This window comes from Pleuronectes platessa, chromosome 24 (assembly GCF_947347685.1).
Source record: "Pleuronectes platessa chromosome 24, fPlePla1.1, whole genome shotgun sequence".
NCBI classification, from domain to species: domain Eukaryota; kingdom Metazoa; phylum Chordata; class Actinopteri; order Pleuronectiformes; family Pleuronectidae; genus Pleuronectes; species Pleuronectes platessa.
The window spans coordinates 642,501-655,602 of NC_070649.1; the positions used below are offsets into that span (position 1 = coordinate 642,501).

Genomic DNA, 13,102 nt, shown 5'->3' on the forward strand with positions numbered 1-13,102 from the left:
CGTTTCACAGAAGCCTTATTTTTCTCCCACAATGCTTTGTTGAAGGAGGCGCCGCTGGAGGGATCCACTTTCCTCTCCTTCCCGTGCTTCCTCCAACCTTCCCTTGCTCCCTTTCCTCCTCTCTGCCTCACACAGAGCCGGCTTCAGTTTGAATCTTCGTCCTCCTCCATCGTCTTCTTCAAACACTCACACACAACAGAGCAGCTTTGTTTGGAAACACAACCTCCTCAGTCTGACGACGACAACAACAACAACAACAACAACAACAGCACCAGACTCTGTTTACATTTGTTTAATCGTAGAGTTGATTCCAGCCTCAACCGAACAGACAGTGCTCAGACCTTTTCACATTCTGACCATAAGGTGGAGCAGAAAAGACCAGGGCAGCGTTTTCTTTTTTTAAATCCACAGACACCTGCCGAGCAAACTCACATCACAGACATCACAAGCAGCAGGCAGGAGAGAGGTCAAAGGTCAACGACAGACAACAGCTACACCAGAGCTAGAACTACTGACAGAGTCACATCTACCTTTAACTGTCCTTCCTAACAGAGTGTGTGTGTGTGTGTGTGTGTGTGTGTGTGTTGGTAAACAGCTTACAGCCTTAACGGTGTCCTCGTGCCAGTGACTCTGTCCAGTTGCCAGGACCCGGGGCCCTCTGATGCTGGGGGGGGGTCAGCGCTGATCTGTGACTAAGGCTGAGGCAGATGAATAATCCCTTACTTAACATGAAGCGTCTACGTGAGGCCGCTGGGGACACGCTGTCCCACAGAGAGAGAGACGCTGTCCCCACCAGAGAGAGACGCTGTCCCCACAGAGAGAGACGCTGTCCCCACAGAGAGAGACGCTGTCCCCACCAGAGAGAGACGCTGTCCCCACAGAGAGAGAGACGCTGTCCCACCAGAGAGAGACGCTGTCCCCACCAGAGAGAGACGCTGTCCCCACAGAGAGAGACGCTGTCCCCACAGAGAGAGACGCTGTCCCCACCAGAGAGAGACGCTGTCCCACAGAGAGAGAGAGACGCTGTCCCCACAGAGAGAGACGCTGTCCCATCACAGAGAGAGAGACGCTGTCCCCACCAGAGAGAGACGCTGTCCCCACAGAGAGAGACACTGTCCCCACCAGAGAGAGACGCTGTCCCCACCAGAGAGAGACACTGTCCCCACAGAGAGAGAGACGCTGTCCCCATCAGAGAGAGACGCTGTCCCCATCAGAGAGAGACACTGTCCCCACAGAGAGAGACGCTGTCCCCATCAGAGAGAGACGCTGTCCCATCAGAGAGACTCTGTCCCCACAGAGAGAGACGCTGTCCCCACCAGAGAGGGACGCTGTCCCACAGAGAGAGACGCTGTCCCCACAGAGAGAGACGCTCAAACCCAGGAGCCTCCTCAGAGGAGAAGGACCAACAGGAGCACATCTCATGGGGAAGTGGACTAAAGGGTTAAATTTACCAAGCAACACATCAACAGATCAAAGTGGTGATTATTGTATTTCTCTGATTAACACTTAGTCGTAAAAAGTGAAAATGTAAAAGGCTTCATATGCACGTGTGTAACGACTAATCTAACAATGAGCAGGAGCCAGGGACTAGTGGTTCACTGGTGTGATTGTTATTGATCCAGCGCAGAGAGGTCAGAGGTCAGAGGCATCAGCAGCAGGTTGTGTGTTCTGTCAGGATGTGAAGAGGACTGACACACAACTGGTAAATGAATAAAGTGTTTAACCAGAAGAAGAATGAATGTTAGAACACAGTCGGTGAGCAGAACCAGTAGAAAACAAAGGAGGTGGGGTCGTCCTCCTCACAGATGGTGACCTGAGACCTCGGAGGACAAGAGGGGACGATTGATTTTCTGAGAGAGGGACAGATGGGAGTCAAACTACTCTCTCTCTCTCTGCCGTCAGGTTTACGACCTCAGAGAAGTGACGTCTCAGCAGGTCTGAGTGTCTCCGGTTTCCTCTGAGCTTCTGGGGATTGAACCTGTTCATGTGGATGAAGCAGAGTTTGGTGAGAAGGACGTGAACCTGGAAACAACGATCCCTCCACTCACACAGGGAGCTGCTCTAATGAGGCTTCGCTGGTGGAGTCAGATGAATTAGTCACTGAATCATTTATCGGTGGAGCAGGCGAGGCCTTGAGGGTTCATGGAGCATCTGCTGCAGAAACACACAACGAGACTCGATGGATAAAAGAATGAGAGTCGCTCTGCGTCGGCTCAGAGGTCAGCTCAGAGGTCAGCTCCTCTGTGAGCAGGCCGATCGATGAACAGGAAGTGACATCAGCCACCTCAGGGACAGAGAGATGACCCCTCCCCCACTTCCTCCTCCTGCCTCGCTCTGATCTTCCTCAGGAGGAGAACCTCCTCTGTGTTTAACGTGTTTTCTGTCTCATCTCGTCTGAGCCTCGTCATCGGACTCGACTGGTTTGAAAACGTCTTTCTGCTCAAACCAGTATCAGACCTTTGTGAAGTGGCAGGAAGCCGCTGAGCCGGGAAACTATTTTTATACCTGCATGAGATCCGCACCCGACCTATTGTTTTGCTCAGGTCAGTGTCTGGAGCTTCCCCTCATAGTAAAGAGAGACGGGGGGGGGGGGGGGGGGGGGCTGCAGCTGCTGGGACCAGGACACAGATTCAAGTCTGAGCATCTGGATCCCTGACAAACTGGAACCTGTATTTATTCAGGACTGGTTCCCACCTGGTCCGGTTCAGACCTGCAGACTCCTGGTTCAGTCTGGATCTATGAACCTTCATCATGAAACACAACATTCACCTTGAGGGAGCAGCTGTGGCTCCTTCTGAAGACCAAGCTGCTGGTCACATGATCAGGAAGTGAGAGACTCATTTCCCCTGTTTACACGCCACTGCTCTGACAACCAGCCTCAGTCTGTTGGAGTCCAGGGTTTCCCCCAGCACTATCTTGTTAAGGCGGCCGCCTTAACAAGACTAGGGCCCCGCCTTGACTACCAATGTATTGAAAAAAAAAAAAAAAAAAAAAAAAGTTGAAAAAAAAAAAAAAAAAATGGCATTGATAATACTCAGGTAATACTGTTTACAACATTAGTCGTGCCAATAAAGTTTTTTGAGTGTAATTGAGACGGCGACATCTGGTGGTTGAATATATTGTTGCATAGTCTATCATAGTCACCTGTCAATCTACCGCCAGTGACGTGCGGTGAGGTCAGTGAGTGGGTAGGCACTGAGTTCTGAAAGCCAGATTTCTCTAAACCTATATATTGTTAAATCAAAAATAGGGATGTCCGATAATATCGGTCGGCCGATAATATCGGCCGATATTAGCCTATTTTTTTAATATCTGTTCATATCGTTATCGGATTTTCCACCGATAACGAAAACCGATTATAATGCCTGGGTTGTGCTGCCGTGCTGCTTGTTGGGTCCTGACATTTACCGGCGCGCAATTGATGACATCAACAAACCGCACCTGGAACCAAAACAACAACAGAAGAGTGTGGTTAGTGTGGCTAACAGGTTGCCCGCTAGTTGCTTCACAAAATGTCTGCGGTCTGGAATTTTTTTAACGTTTCACCTGCGGATAGCAGATTTGCGGTTTGTAAAGATTGTGAGGCGCATGTCATGCGAGGGGGGAGCAAGGCTTCGTCATTCAACACTTCGAATTTAATCTGTCACATTAAGAAGAACCACCCCGAGGCACACGAAGCGTTTTTGCAGCAAAGTAAGGCAAAACAACAACGAGGAAAGGACTCCCTGCAGAAAACAACGCAACTGTCGCTCAAACAGTCAGCAGAAAAAAAAATGAAATACAACAAGGAACACCCGAGAGCGAAAGCTATCAGCCAAAAAATCATGGAGTGCATTGCACTGGATAATCAGCCGTTTTCAATCGCGCAAGACGCCGGATTCAGCAAACTTGTGGAGTTCCTCGAGCCGCGCTTTGCCATGCCCAGTCGCAAGTATTTCTCTGATGTTTGCCTCCCCGAGTTGTACAGTGTTGTTTATGAACACGTCGAGAAGCTAATTTCTGATGCTGTAGCCATTAGCTTCACGACAGATATCTGGTCTTCAAGCGTTAGCCAGGTTAGCATGCTGAGCTTGACGGCTCAATGGCTGGACCCGGACTTTAAGCTCGTCAAGACTGTGCTTCATTCTCAAGAGTGCCGTGGGTCTCACACGGCACAAGCGATCACATGTGCCTTTGAAAATATGTTGTTTGAGGGCAGAAAGAAACGGTTTATATTTGTAATGATTGTTTTAGCCAAGTTATGGACAGTTACATATGGCCCATCAATCTTTCAGCATCATTTTCTGGACAAAAGGAGAACTTTGTTTACTACTCTGGAAGGTTTGAACTGAACTGTGTGCCTTTCTTGTTTTTATTGCACACCACATTAATATTACAGGTTGTGTTTTTGCTCATGTTTAGCAGGGCTGATTGAGCCCAGTTTATATTTTAAATTGACAAATACTGTATTAGTCCAAGTAATGGGCTAAGGACTGAGTCTGTCTCTAGGCTATATCTTTGCACTTTTATTTCCTTTGTGTGCACTTTACCTCATTCCAAAAGTGTTGTTTGTTGTACCTCATAGAAATTTGTTTTCAGTAGGCTGTCCTACACTACACATGTTTACTTTAAATGCTGTATGAAGTTGTACAGGACAACAATGTTGTTGTTTTGTTTTTTTACAATTTGTGAAGAAATCAGATTTGTCCTAGTTGTAATGGGCATTGTCAGGATGATCTCAGGAAAAGAATGATGATCCAATCTGTTGACAAAATGTTAATAAATATGGAACTTTTCCATAAGTTGAAGTAGTTTCCTTATTTTTTTATAGACAATGTATGGCAGAAAATAATGTGATGGGACCTAAAATTAGTCTGGGGGAAAAAACGCCTGCATATGTATATCGGTATACCATATCGGTTGAAATCGGTATCGGAAATTAAGAATTTGGAGAATATCGGATATCGGAAAAAAGTCAATATCGGACATCCCTAATCAAAAACAATAAACAACAAACAGGCACGCACGGCCGATTTCAAATAAGTTCCTCCCTTTCTTTCTTTCTTTCTCTCTCATAGTTGTATAGTCTCATCAACAGTTGTTTATTTCATTCATGCGTACTGGCATCTTTGAGCAAAATACCCCCAAAAATTTTCGCCGCGCCGCTACGCGCCGCGCCAACAACATCGCTGCGCACCACGCCAACAGCACCGCCACCTGCTTACCACCTTGACTGAGACATTTACTGGGGGAAACACTGGAGTCTCACTGTCCACGGTGTCCGTCCACGTTGTCCCTTCTCACTTTCTGAGCAGAGATCTGAGCTCAGACTACGAGACGTCCACAAACCAGTGGAGACTTCAAAGTGAAGGATTCTGGGACGTAAACAGGGATGAAATAAACGGTTCAGGCCAGTTAGACGATCAAAGAGTGACCTTCAGATGGCACCAGACCGGCCTCTGTCTTAATGAGTGTGAGAGACATCAGACGCTAACGTCTCTGATTCAGTCTGAGACGTTTGACATGAAGCTAGGACGAGGCTGTGGAACCAGGACCAGGTCAATCATCTGCAGGGATCAAACACAGGAGCAGGTTTAACTTCTCCTACAGCCTCTAAGCTCCTTCTCACTGGTGTTTACCTCCGGCCGGACTTTGATTTTCTACTTTGTCACATGAAGAAGAAGTTTGTCAGATCAGACGGGGGGGGACGGGAGAGACCACGTCGGCCAATCGGCAGCGAGACGCCAAAAACCATGTGTAGCACTGAAGCCTGGAGACTTGAGACACAATGAGACGCCACAGGAAGGAAGATGCTTTTATTAGATATATGACATGTATCATGGCTGCAGGTTTTAATCTGTGGCCTGGTTTGTAGACAGGGGGGGGGGGGGGGGGGGGGATTCAGGGATGACACGGCCACGCTACAGGATTAAGAAACAAACAGCGGAGACTCAGCAGGACGTCAGCGATGACACAGATTAGACGACAACATCGACAATCTGTCACTTCACGACACAAAAGAGCAAAGACATCCACCCACTGACTGTGGGTCTGTGGTCTGTCTGTGGTCTGTCTGTGGTCTGTCTGTGGTCTGTCTGGATCATGTGAGGGAAACGTCACTGACTCTATTTGAAATGACACGAGCAGTTTGAAGGAACAGCTCAACTAAAGGTTTTACAGATGAGTCTTATGAATATGATATAAGCTGGTGTTATTAACTTTACATGTTTGAGTCATCACATGTTTTCGTGTCTCATACACGAGACCAGGTCTTTGTCCCGTGTGTCCTCAGAGAAACACCTGAAGCTCCACAGGACGCCTCTCACAGCAGAGTGCAGCCGGGCGTCTCAGCATCCAAACAGAGCAGCAGCTCATCTGCCTAATGGGACCCTGGGGGCAGCCAGGAGACGTTACCCAGAGTTCCCTGCACCGTGTGCATCATGAGCACCATGTATCTGCATCTTCACCTCTGATTACATCCAGTGAAACAATCAGGGATGTTCTGACTCCAGCAGCCGAGGCACAACGTGACGTTAACGAGACAAAGAGATTAAATATCCTAAATGAATCAGGCCCACTTTCAGCAGCCAGATGTGAACAGCTGCAGGAAGCTGAGCAGCTGGTCTCTAATACGTTTCAATCCGTCAGTGACACAGAGAATCTCTGTCAGCCGGACATATCACATCTCTGACATTTAACACACACACACACACACACACACACACACACACACACACACACACACACACACACACACACACACACACACACACACACACACACACACACACACACACACACACACACACACACACACACACACACACACACACACACACACAGCTGCTCCCTCCGATGCTGAATCTGATTCTGTGGACAGACACAGCGCGAGCAGGACGACAAGCAGCAACAGGGAACCACAGGAAACACCACATGATTGTTACTGGTTATTGATCTGGATGTAACTGGTGCCACACACGAGTCACTGGAGGCAGATCACAGACGCAGGACAAGTTGTGATCTGCAGATAATCACAGTATCAGCAGTGAGCGACCTCTGACCTCTGTGTGACCTGCGGCTCCACACGCTGACCTCTGACCTACAGCACCACTCTACTGGGAGGACTGGGACCTGTTCTTTCTTGTTCTGACGTTTATCTGATGTCACAGGCAGCCAATCAGGAATCAGACGTCATTTAGCTGTGATGATTGGCAGGAAGCTGCAGGAAGTAAAGAGGAGGAAGTTCATGGTCCTGAAGTGATGATGTCAGAGTTATACTGGTTCATTCTGGTGAAGTCTGGTCTGGTGTTTCCACCGGCCGGAGGCTGCGTCAGCTCCTGGCTCCAGCAGACGTGGCTCGGACGCCACTGGGAGCACTGGTGCTATATGGTCTCACATGTCATATAAAGCTTCTGTCCCAGTGCTGGTGATTTCAGCTGGTGCAGAGGAACAGTGTTAGAGCGTGATGCCCCCCCGCCCCCGCCCCCCCCGTACTTGATGATGACTCATGCTTCACCTCGTACATTAGGCCTAATGAAAACAAGCCTGTATGAAAACAAAGGACTGTGGCTAAAATAGAAACGTCGAGTGCACGACCACTTTACATAGAGGACAGCGTGGGGGGGGGGGGCTGTGGACAAAGGGTGCAGGCATCTCAGCGTGGCGTGCTGCCGGCAGCGGTGGGTTTACTGAACGGGTAGAACACTGGATTAAAAGCATCCCGGTGGACGAGTCTCACTTTGTCACCGTTGTTTCAGGACGTCAAGCGGACGCCACGTTACATAACCGCTCCATGACGTCATGTGACAAACAGACAAGTGAGTCTCTTCCTCACCATCATCATCATCATCATCACCATCACCATCATCATCATCATCAACCTGAAGCAGATCACATAACAACTGCAGCAGCTTCAACAGGAGGAAGAGAAACGAGGAGCTGAACGTTCACCTCAGATCCCAGTGAACCTGGAACACGTCCACACAGACAGACAACATGGAGGCAGAGACACTTTGTGGATGATTGACAGCTTTAAGTCCAGAGACCTGAGGAGACTCCAGATAACGACTGAGGCAATAAAACAAATCTCAACACAATAACTGGGATTCTAGAAAGTTAGGATTTGCATTTGTTAGCTGACTCTTTATCCTTCTGATGTGTGACTGACCTCAGATCTGTAGAGCCCATGAAGTCTGCTGCAGAAAACCAAGCTGCTGTAATTTGACTCATTCACAGAGAAAAGCTGAACTTTGGCCACAAGAAGTCGTGAAGGTAAACAAAGGCCGAGCTGCAGTTCACTCCCTGATTCCTGTTGAACCCAGGAGATCTCCAGGGCTCCTTTCATCCCCTGTCCTCACAGGAGGATTCATCTACTACAGGTGAACCCACAGGGAGTTCAACCCCAAACCCAGCTGGCCCGCTGCCTTGCTAGAAGACAGAGTCGGCACACACGGTTTGAAACCTGAGAACAAACATTATGTGGGTAGGATCCTGCCAAATGAGAGAGGAGCCTGGAGCTGGAGGGCGGTGAGGGCTAACTGGGTCACATGGTGCGTTCACTGACCGCCGGCAGCACCGACCCAAATCACACAAAGCAGCAGGAAACAAAAGACTGGAGAGGAAAAGAGACGAGTGCAGAGCGTCTCCGGGTGTCCTCCACCTGCTTCTACTGAGTCTACTGGTTCTACTGGTTCTACTGAGATCTGCTGCTTCTACTGAGATCTGCTGCTTCTACTGAGATCTGCTGCTTCTACTGAGATCTACTGGTTCTACTGAGATCTGCTGGTTCTACTGAGTCTATTGAGATCTGCTGGTTCTACTGAGATCTACTGAGATCTACTGGTTCTACTGAGATCTACTGGTTCTACTGAGATCTACTGGTTCTACTGAGATCCACTGGTTCTACTGAGATCTACTGGTTCTACTGAGATCTACTGAGATCTACTGGTTCTACTGAGATCTACTGGTTCTACTGAGATCTGCTGGTTCTACTGAGATCTGCTGCTTCTACTGAGATCTACTGAGATCTACTGGTTCTACTGAGATCTACTGGTTCTACTGAGATCTGCTGCTTCTACTGAGATCTGCTGCTTCTACTGAGATCTACTGGTTCTACTGAGATCTACTGAGATCTACTGGTTCTACTGAGATCTACTGGTTCTACTGAGTCTACTGGTTCTACTGAGATCTACTGGTTCTACTGAGATCTACTGAGTCTACTGGTTCTACTGAGTCTACTGAGATCTGCTGGTTCTACTGGTTCTACTGAGATCTGCTGGTTCTACTGAGTCTACTGGTTCTACTGAGATCTGCTGGTTCTACTGAGATCTGCTGGTTCTACCGAGATCTACTGGTTCTACTGAGATCTACTGGTTCTACTGAGTTCTACTGGTTCTACTGAGATCTACTGGTTCTACTGAGATCTGCTGGTTCTACTGAGATCTACTGGTTCTACTGAGATCTACTGGTTCTACTGCTTCTACTGGGTCTACTGGTTCTACTGAGATCTACTGGTTCTACCGAGATCTACTGCTTCTATTGAGATCTACTGCTTCTACTGAGTTCTACTGGTTCTACTGAGATCTACTGGTTCTACTGAGTCTACTGGTTCTACTGAGATCTACTGGTTCTACTGGTTCTACTTAGATCTACTGGTTCTACTGAGATCTACTGGTTCTACTGAGATCTACTGGTTCTACCGAGATCTACTGCTTCTATTGAGATCTACTGGTTCTACTGAGATCTACTGGTTCTACTGAGTCTACTGAGATCTACTGGTTCTACTGAGATCTACTGGTTCTCCTGGCTCTACTTAGATCTGCTGGTTCTACTGGTTCTACTGGTTCTACTGGTTCTACTTAGATCTACTGGTTCTACTGAGTCTACTGAGATCTACTGGTTCTACTGAGATCTACTGGTTCTACTGGTTCTACTTAGATCTACTGGTTCTACTGAGATCTACTGGTTCTACTGAGATATACTGGTTCTACTGGTTCTACTTAGATCTACTGGTTCTACTGAGATCTACTGCTTCTATTGAGATCTACTGGTTCTACTGAGATCTACTGGTTCTACTTAGATCTACTGGTTCTACTGAGTCTACTGAGATCTACTGGTTCTACTGGCTCTACTTAGATCTGCTGGTTCTACTGTGTCCTCTCACTCTGATCGTTTACTCTCTAAAGCATTTACTCAGATTTGAAGTATAGATGTGAAGTTTGAGGATTTACTCAGGAAACGAAACAAGATAAAAATAAAAACATTTTGGGTGTAAATGTATAAATTGACCTTTTCACTCTGGAGATTTATTATTCCTTCATAATAATGAAGGTATTATTTTAACAGCTGAAGTTAGACCTCCGAGCTGCCGGGTGTGATCATGTCCACCTGCTGACACCTGACGTGGAGCAGAACATGAAGCAGAGCAGGTTCTCCAGTGTTTCTCTCCTCTAGTGAGACATGAAGGTTGTGAGTGCAGAGGTAACAAGCTCAACCTGTGGTGAAGGAACTCGATCTCCTGACAGAAGAACCCTGAAGCTCCTGAAGCTCCTGAAGCTCCTCTCTGACTAAACACACATGTACATATGAGCGTGACACGCCCCCTCTCAGGCTGATCAGACAGTGTGTCTACACTCACACAGAGGAGCAGTGACCTATCTGTGGTGGAAACCACTGACAGAACAGAGGCTGGGAGGAGGAAGTTCTCTTGATGTCACATTAGTGTTTAACTCCATCACACGACAGAGAAACTGCGTTAAAGAGGAAACTATCTGACCCAACCAACTTCCTGTTGATACAAAATAAAAGCTGTGGTTCTCTGTTCTCTCCGAATAGAACCAGAGTGTGCGTCTCTGTTAGAGAGACAACCAGTGAGTGATGTTCACAGCAGGAGGACCAGGAGGAGGAGCCCTGCAGCCAACAGGAAGTGGGTCAGTGTCACCTGGACCTCCATCCCTCCTCACACACACCTTACACACACACCTCACACACACCTCACACACACCTCACACACACCTCACATGCAAATGAGCCTCGCAGCAGCAGCGCTGGGGGGGGGGTAGTGAGTCACAGCTCGGAAACTAGGCCGAGTCTTAGAAACCGTCTGAAAGGACAAGTGGCTCCAGTTTGTCCCAGAAGAGCTGAGGACCTCTTGACCCGGTGACTCAAACCCTCTGAGGAGCTGAGAGTCACATGACGCGAGCTGAGTGACGCGTCCAGATGTGCAGCAGAAGAAGAAGAGCGCCGGCGTCCCGGCTCCTCCAGGATGAAGCAGCCGGTGAGTCACCGGGGGCCGGAGCGGCACCACGAGTCAGCGCTCAGTGACCAGCTACTGGAACAACTCTCCAACTGGTCCCAGTCACTGGTCCCAACACACACATAAACATCTGGATCATAACTAAACTGCACCATGACGAGTGTGATTCAGAAATAACAACCTGAGCAGAGCAGGAAGCTTCTGACTCAAACATCTGAGACCAAGAAGAGGACCAGCACCTTCTCTTCCTCTTCCGGTTGGAAGTTGATGAAGGAACCACAGGAACCACAGAGACCCCCCCCCCCCCAACACACACACTCCCTCCGTGCTCCTACCTTCGATGGCGATGACGTGCTCCCGGATCTGGTTCTGCAGCAGCGGCTCCTCCACCCGCTCCAGCAGCTCGTAGATGGAGTAGATGTTGGGGTGGACGGACTCGAACCTCTGGATCTCGGACCGGATGGCGGCCGAGTTGGCGAGATGCTGCTGGTAGTTCATGACTGCTGCTGCTGTCTGGACGTCCCGGAGGAGGAAGAGGAGGGAGAGGAGGATGGTCAGTGGTGCGTTCAGGTACCAGAGGCAGTGACCTCCAGCAGAACAACAGTAGAACACTTGTTTCCTCTGGACCCTGGTGACGTGAACACGTCATCAACATGTTTACATTTATTCATAATTCATAATAAACGTCTTCCTCCACAAACACACTGTGTGATCGAGGGACCGAGCGGGACGCTGCAGCAGCTGTTCCCCGGTCGGTCCCGGCTCCACACTGCGGGGCTGGGACCCGCCGCCCCGCACATCTGTGTGCGGGAGGAGAGCGGGTGTGTGCGGGTCAGTGCGGATCAGGTCTCGTTCACACGCAGCTCCGGTTCACGCTGAGGCGGAGCGGCGGACGGCCTTGTTGTGACGAGGCTAACGCTAACCGGCTAACGCTAGCTAGCAGCGGAGGGGGGGGGGGGGCATGGAGGGAGACTCACCGACGCTCCTCCGGTGAAGTCCGCTCACATCCCGGCAGAGAGCGGAGCCGCAGCCCGGGGAGGAGACGCTGCTCCGCCGGAGACACGAGCTTCCTGCGGCGACTCGCTCCTCGCGCCGCGGGTCGAGGTGGGTGTTTGTCGGGGAGGCTGTTCCGTCCCTCCGCTCCTCCTCCTCCCGGTGCCAGCGGTCACTGTTCGATTCCCTGGGACGCTCGTGCGGCTCCGCCGTTGTTGTTCGCAGCGCGTGTTTCACAGAGTCCCGCACATCGTCCCCGCGTCGCGCGCCCCGCACTGCTCCATGATCCGACCCGCACGGTCCGGCCGTGACGTCACCACCGCAATGCACAGCGGCGACGCTTCCGGCACGACCTTCACAATAAAACTACAGACACATTTAACCGGAAGAAGCGAAACAGTTTTTCACACAAAATCATTGTTTTGTTTCTTTCAGGTCATTTTGTGTCTTTATTCTTTATTCCTCTTTTTGTAAACCAGTGTCTCCATCAGGTCCCTGGGCTCCTGCTGCTTCTGGTTGAAGAGGGAGGGATGAGTGGTGTCATGTGATCCCTGGACACGATGGCTCACCTGGGTGTCTGAAGTTCAGCACTGAACATGTGTCAAGGTGGTGCTTCAACAAGAAGGTTGCCGGTTCAAACCCCTCTCTCTCCCATCTGCATGCTAAAATGTCCTTGGCATGATACTGAACCCCTAAATGGCCCCTCATGAATGTTGGGTGTACTAAAAAAAAGGTAAGTCGCTTTGGACAAAAAGACATGTAATGTAATGTTCTACAATGTTCTACCTCTAATGTTGAGTCTTGAAATTTGTTGAGGTCCGGGGCCCCTCTGGTCCCTCTGGTCCTAGGTCCGTCTCTAGTGGTTCTGTTCTGTAT

At 49.4% G+C, this 13,102-nt stretch overlaps 1 protein-coding gene across 1 annotated transcript in view; it reads right to left on the bottom strand.

Moving 5' to 3' along the window:
• The window catches only part of agap1 (ArfGAP with GTPase domain, ankyrin repeat and PH domain 1), an 87,503-nt gene extending 75,139 nt beyond the window's left edge, over positions 1-12,364 (bottom strand). Inside the window, exons 1-2 of the mRNA XM_053417092.1 lie at positions 12,211-12,364; positions 11,569-11,746 (exon numbers count right to left, since the gene is read on the bottom strand). Coding sequence (XP_053273067.1) covers positions 11,569-11,731 — 163 coding nt within the window. The 5' untranslated portion in view covers positions 11,732-11,746; positions 12,211-12,364. The remainder of the gene's footprint in view (positions 1-11,568; positions 11,747-12,210) is intronic.
• Positions 12,365-13,102: the final 738 nt, after the last annotated feature.